This window comes from Carassius carassius, chromosome 8, assembly GCF_963082965.1.
Source record: "Carassius carassius chromosome 8, fCarCar2.1, whole genome shotgun sequence".
In the NCBI taxonomy this organism is placed as follows: Eukaryota; Metazoa; Chordata; class Actinopteri; order Cypriniformes; family Cyprinidae; genus Carassius; species Carassius carassius.
In genome coordinates this window covers 16882506-16889530 of record NC_081762.1, presented here as the reverse complement: position 1 = coordinate 16889530, position 7025 = coordinate 16882506, and the positions used below count along the sequence as shown (strand labels likewise).

At 34.0% G+C, this 7025-nt stretch overlaps 1 protein-coding gene across 2 annotated transcripts in view; it reads left to right on the top strand.

Moving 5' to 3' along the window:
* The first annotated feature begins 2767 nt into the window (after nucleotides 1-2767).
* Nucleotides 2768-7025, top strand: part of LOC132145436 (PHD finger protein 14-like) — a 101144-nt gene continuing 96886 nt past the window's right edge. For both annotated transcript variants that reach the window (XM_059556474.1, XM_059556475.1), the window contains exons 1-2: nucleotides 2768-2921; nucleotides 3718-3828. In XM_059556474.1, coding sequence (XP_059412457.1) covers nucleotide 2921; nucleotides 3718-3828 — 112 coding nt within the window. In that variant the 5' untranslated portion in view covers nucleotides 2768-2920. The remainder of the gene's footprint in view (nucleotides 2922-3717; nucleotides 3829-7025) is intronic.

Sequence of the window (7025 nt, the reverse complement as noted above, 5' to 3'; positions counted from 1 at the left end):
GACGATTAAATTAGAGCAGCCCTGCACACTGAGGGTGACATTAAGATAACACACAGATAACATCTCCACACAGGAGCGATGTGTTTGTAATCAAATTCACTCAATTTCAGCCACACGCTCCAGTGGAAGAGCTCGCGAGGAAAAGCAATGGGCACCTCAGCAAAGATAAACGGCGGCCAACGTAGTATGATTTACACCATATGAATGGATAAATATTTCAATTTAAATGCAAAACATTAAACTGGCACAGGCAGTCGATCAATGCAAGCATTCCGTAACATACTTCTTTAGGGTTCATAAATAATAGCCCATGTAATTACTCCTCTTCAAATGAAGTTTTAAAGCTGCCATGGCATGGCTTATGTCTTTATAGTAATGTTTTGATTTCCTAAACCTTGTGTTATTCTTGTTTTTAATGTAATTGCTTCTGTCTTTTGCATCATCAAGCTGACAGATATCTGCAGCACGATAGTTTCTCAAGATCTTCATCCAGCTCCTCTGTGGATTTCTCCATTTACAACCTCTTGGTCCATCACCGATATCGTCACTAGATACTGAATAATGCTGTGTGCAAACTTAACATAGTCGTGAAGGTGTATTTTCAATGTAAGACTATATAAGCACAAAGCATATATAAGATCATGACTAGAACATACATTCAAGTTATCTAGTTTAACATTATCAAAACTTAGTAAAAAAAAAAGTTTATTTATAAATTGTTTATGGAACATTTTTCTGAAACATTTTATTTTTAAATGTTCACACTTACTATAGTTCAGAGAACATACAGAAGTAACATTTCAGTAATCTTTGCAAATTAATAAAATTGAATGTTTCCTTTAATGTTGTCTTTAACACTGACAGAACCAAGAAAAAACTTTTTTTTTTTTTTTTTTACATTTACGCTATGAACATTTAGAGAACATTTGATTTTTTTGTTAGTTGGGCAAGTCTGGGATTTATTATGTTGAGTAAAATATACTGTAAAATATTTTTATAATTTAAAAAAAATGTTTTCTGTTTTAAGATATTTTAAAATGTTATTTTCAGTAGTCATTTCTCCAGTCTTCAGTGTCATATGATCCCCAGTAATACATTTTAGTATGCTGAGTTTGTGCTCAAGAAACATTTCTGTTTATTATCAATGTTGGAAATACTGCTTAATATTTTTGTGGAAACCATTTTCAGGATTTTTTTTTTTTTTTTTATGAATGGAAAGTTCAAAAGGACAGTATTTATTTATTTATTTTTGTGACAATGCACATGTCTTATGGTCAGTTTTGATTAATACTCTATATTATAATATATTAAGCATTAATAATGCAATACACCGCAATTCATAAACTGCACCATAGATGCAGAATAATGCATTATTAATAAAAAATACAAATAAATAAATAGCACTTACTGACAGATATGTACTCCTGCACAATCATATTCTCCTTGTATGAAACATTAATTTCATTTTTTGGAAATATCACGTCGTCCACAACGGAAAATGCTGGCAATAGAATGGTGACAGTGATGATGACGATGATTCTTATGATGATATCCGAAAAGTGTTTTGATGCAAAGGGATAAAAAACTGTGGCTTTCCAGCACAATACAGTGCCATTTGTCATCGGGCAAGGACAGTCGTAATCATCCCTTGCGTGTGCCTTTCCCCATCAGTCTTCCCCTCGCCGTGTATCAGGATCAATCTAGGCTCATTTATTTTAATCGTCTCCTGTTTGCTAAACTGGCAAAGTCAACAGAGGACGACAGAAACGAGCCTCGCTCTCAAAACAAGTCAAAAACAACATTTCCAGTCTTATACTATTGTTTTTGTTATTTAACGTACAATATGATAGTTTCAAGACTTGTTTCAACCTTAAATGTGTCTTTCAATGTAAATTAAATTTTGTTAATTTTCTTTTCGAACAACTTTTAGAAAAAAAGGTAATGAAATGAATTATTAAATATCGTGTTTGAACTACAAGACAGACTCAACCATAGTTATAAAAGTAAAGACTCATTATATTGAGAACTAGAGTGACCCTATTAAATATACCAGTGTAACATTTATCAAACAAAACAGTGTCAAGTAAGTTAAATTCACAGCAAGCCCATGACAGTCTAACAGAGAGAGATGAGAATCTATTTACATCATTTTAAGTGTGAAAAAAAAACAGTCAATATCCAGTATAGCATCAAGATTTAGGGAGAAATATAAGTGATAACCCTTACTGCCTCTTGATGCATTTTCAATCTATAACTCTACTGTATATCAATCAACATCACAGTGATTAAAATAATAGTTCAACCCAAAATTAAAATTTGATGAAAATTCACTCACCCATCTAAGATTCTCATTTGTAAGTCGCTTTGAATAAAAGCGTCTGCTAAATGATTAAATGTAAAGATGTAGAGTAGCTTGGTTCTCAAATAGAACAGAATACATCACTTGTTCACCAATGGATCATCTGCAGTTAATGGGTGCCGTCAGAATGAAAGTCCAAACACCTGATATGATAAAACATCACAATAATATATAAGCGAGCACCATTTACAAGCAAAAACAGTTCTAAACAATATATCAGTGGATTTTAGTGTGAGAGGACAACAGGGTATGGACTTCTGGAGGCCTCGTTAGCGATTATGGACTATTATTTTTTTCTTTTTATAATTACAAATAATGAAATGAATGAGTGAAATAGCCTATAGTTTTAAAACCACGACGCAAAATGTAAACAACACGATAACGTCGCTGATCCAACTGAAGCGACGGTTGTTATGGTTTCCAACTCCCACTTTGTGAGTTGAACGTCAGCAAAATGTGTACACGTGATACACAATATCGTACACGTAACACGCAGAACATGAGCTGAGGAGGCGTTCGTTGTACCTTTGTGCAAACTATCCAAACGCGAAAATCCCATAAAGTGAGTAATCGTCGCTATTATGTTATATATTTTGAAAGAGAAGAAATAGCGTCACTGAATCACCATTATGTGATGTGAAATAAGAGAAATAAGCGTTAATAGATAGCATAAGGCTACTGGGGCTTTAGCTAGCTGGCTAACAGATGTGAAGTTCCTTTCTCCATCATTCACCTACAAACACATAATATCACTTATTTCAAAGAAATACGAGCAGTTTTCCACCTCATGTTTATATGATTATAGCACAGTGCGTCCTCGTATGTCCAGAAATTTTCTGTTGTCAGCTTACTAAAACAAACAGACTTTGTTCCTCTGTGAGCTGTCTACTGTGACAGCATCTCGGGACATCACAGACCTGTGTTTGCTGCTTTTTTTAGCCAACATAATGTGTGTGTGTGAGTGAGTGAGTGAGTGAGTGAGTGAGGGATTTGAAGCAAAACTACAGTCTGTCGTTATTTATTATTCGTTTCAAATAACGCATTTACACGCTGAATACATTTACATAAGTGTGAAGATAATGTTTGCATGGTGGTATGAAGGTATCAAACTCATAAATTGTGTTACCTATGTCAGTTACTGTATTTATATTTTTAATTATGCAGTGCAGCTTTATGACAGGTAAATAGAGTTTGTGCTAAAAGACTAATTTCTAACTAATTCCAAGTATTTGCAATCATTTAGTTATTTTTAATTGTTTTACATAATTGTATTGTGCATTCATATGTGTTATTTTAGTATTGCATTTATTTCTAAAAAGTCTGAAAGTCTCATTGGGAAGTGTTATTTCTTTATCTAGTGGATCGGGGGTCGAAGCGGCGGCAGGTGAAGCCTTTGGCTGACTCTTTGCTGGATGCTTTGGATTATGACAGCTCAGATGACAGTGATTTTGAAGTTGGAGATGCATCAGGTAAAAAAAAAATGAATCTCAAAACTTATCGTCACATTGATCTAAGCGTTTTGTACACTGGAAATGTCAAAAAATGGTATTTTATGAAATTGTTGATCCATAAAATATTGACAAGTAGTGATGGCAAGTCTCATACAGTTGAGATATTTAAAACATAACATGGTTACATTTATATTTATACTGCAGCTGGCCATATTAGACTTGGCCCCTGCATGGGTTTTCTCACCTGTCATGAAAACAGCTGCTGAGGTGGAGATGAAACCTTCATCATTACGTGCGTGCTGTTTTCCCCTGCCTGTAGATTAGACCTCCTGCAATGCTTTGCTAACACTGTAGTCACACAGGAGATAGCTCCATATCACCATGACAGACTGGAGGTTAAAGCAAAGCCATCCCATCAAGCTGCTGTCAACAAAAGTGCTGAAATATCTGCAGCCTGATAATGAAATTCTAACACTTTGACCCCTTTGAGTATTGAAGTTTTGCTGCATGAAGAAATTTCTGGTCAGAAATAAAATGCAGTGTCAAATAATTCTGATCTGACAATATATCATAGCTGTATGAAATTATACAAATGTATCAATTACCAGCCACACTTTCATAGTTCATGGTGGTGTTAAATGCATTGTGTGTCACATTTCATGAAGCCTTCTGTTGATGTTACATGGAAGGATGAGTTTTCATGTTTATACACTTTATACACTAGGTTTAATTAGATCAATCACCCTTAATTAGATATTTACTCAGATTTAATCAACGTTTTCAAGATTTATTTGCAATTCAACATGTAGCATCTATGTTTACATTACCAAATATAGGATGTGTTGGACAATATTGAAAGTGAAAGTGAAGTGACATACGGCCAAGTATGGTGACCCATACTCAGAATTCGTGCTCTGCTTTTAACCCATCTAACCCATCAAGTGCCATTAGGAAAAAAATATATATTACAAATGATTATTGTCCAGCAGTGTATTTGATTTCTTACAGCTAATTAAAAGTAATAAAAAAAGTTAATTACTTGTAAAAAAAAAAAAAAAAAATACAAATAAAAATTATAATAATTATGATAATATATAGGCTACATACATAAAATGATTGTATTTGACATTTTTGTCACTTCTGAAATGATGGCTACGCCCCTGGTTAGCTTATGCATAATACTCTTAAAGCTCTTTGTTTGAAATCTTAGCTTACATATATTTTTACATATGCCATAGCATCATTAAACTAGCATCTTAACAATGGACAAAGGTATATATATGTTTTGGTGGGGGGGTTAACCTATGGTTCTCTAACCATAAAGGCTGCTGTAATTTGCCCCCCTGACTAAGCATTTAAAGAATTTAGGGAAACATTTAAATAATCCTGTGCATGCACTTAAAGAATGCAGAATCGAATCGTTATAATCAGAGGTGGGTAGAGTACCCAAAAACTGTACTCAAGTAAAAGTAAAAGTACTTCTAGAAATATTTACACAAGTAAAAGTAAAAGTACTAGTCTTGAATAGTTACTTGAGTAAGAGTAAAAGAGTATCGGATGAAAAAATCTACTCAAGTAGTTAGTTACTAGTTACTTTGGGTCATATATACTGAGCCTATTTTTATTTAGATATATAGATAAAATGTATGTAATGTATGTGTGTGTGTATAAATGTATATATTTCATCAGCCTTTACTCCAATTTATGTAATTTATTATAAAACCCTGTCTGTTTACTTAAGTAACAGATATAGGTGTCATGCCATAACATATTTTTAATACGACTGACTTTATATTAAATGTGAATTTAACATTGAAAGTTAATGTGATATAAATATTGCTATTAATCTTTCATTGTTCAGAAAGAGAGCAAATAACATTTACATTATTAAAGATCATTTTCACTGACAGTCTAGATTTCAATCACTCTCAGAAACTCCCATTAAAATCACTGAAACTGTTAACACTGTGAAATCAATATCTTAATTAAAGATTCTTACACACACATCTGCACTTTGTTGTTTCTGACGAGAGAATTTGCCAGAAAGAGGTCTCCAGTCAGCAAGCGAGTGAAGGAAGCACCGGCATTTTAGCGATGACTCATCGGAACACCTCTGATTGGCCAATGCTTTAATAAGCTCAAAAGAATCATGTGTGATTGGTTATAATGCGCAGTGCTGTAAAAACGCATCTATCTCTGGCTCAGCGCCAGCAAGCAAGCACAGATCTGAATTTAGCAGCTGGACTTGCTGAACGTACTCGCACCGGTGTGACTATTAAAATTAATAAAATCTTAATCGGCTATTTTTTGTCTTTTGGAAGCTGCATTCAACTTGACTCCCCTCTGTTATAAGCCACACACGTACAACAAACTAATGTCACAGTGGTATCGTGTACTGTAATCGAATGTAGCTATGTAGTTATTACCTGTTAAACAGTAGACAGCACACGCGGTGTTCATCTAATAAGGATCTCCATCGCTAGCAAATAATAGCCTTTGCAGATTTGCTTTCAATTCAGTGCAGATCCATAGCTACGTTTTCAACACTGCTGATGTTCTTAAACGTTACAACTCTGAGTGAACCGCTTCAGTAGCTCAGCGCATGCGGCAGGGAACTGAACGACTCATTCAAACTGATTCATGAACCAATTCACTCGTTTGCCAATTGGTTTGATCAAACCTTTGAACAGAATTGACTCAAAAGAATGAATCATTCGCGAATGGTCATCGCTCATTGTCCAGAGAAAAGTAGACGGCGCGTTTGGAATAAAGTGAAGCATTTATAACATTTATTGCATTAAGATAAAGTAACAAGAGGAGCCTCGCCCACAGTAACGAAGTAAAAGTACAGATTTTTCCCCAAAAATTTACTCAAGTAAGAGTATAAAGTACCCATCTTTAAATATACTCCGGAAAGTATTAGTTACCCCAAAAAATTACTCAAGTAAATGTAACGAAGTAAATGTAACTCGTTACTACCCACCTCTGGTTATAATCAAATCAAATCGAATTTAATTGTGAATCTAATCGAATTGAATCGTTCTAAATTTGCAATAATCGTTCTTGAATTGAATCAAAAACCTATGAATCGTGAATCGAATCAAAACGCTGCCTACCTAAAGATTCACAGCCCTAGTTAAAATCATTGTATTTTTTAATCGCTTAAAACGGTATTGAGTCATATCAAATCGCTTATAAAGAAAATATCAATATAT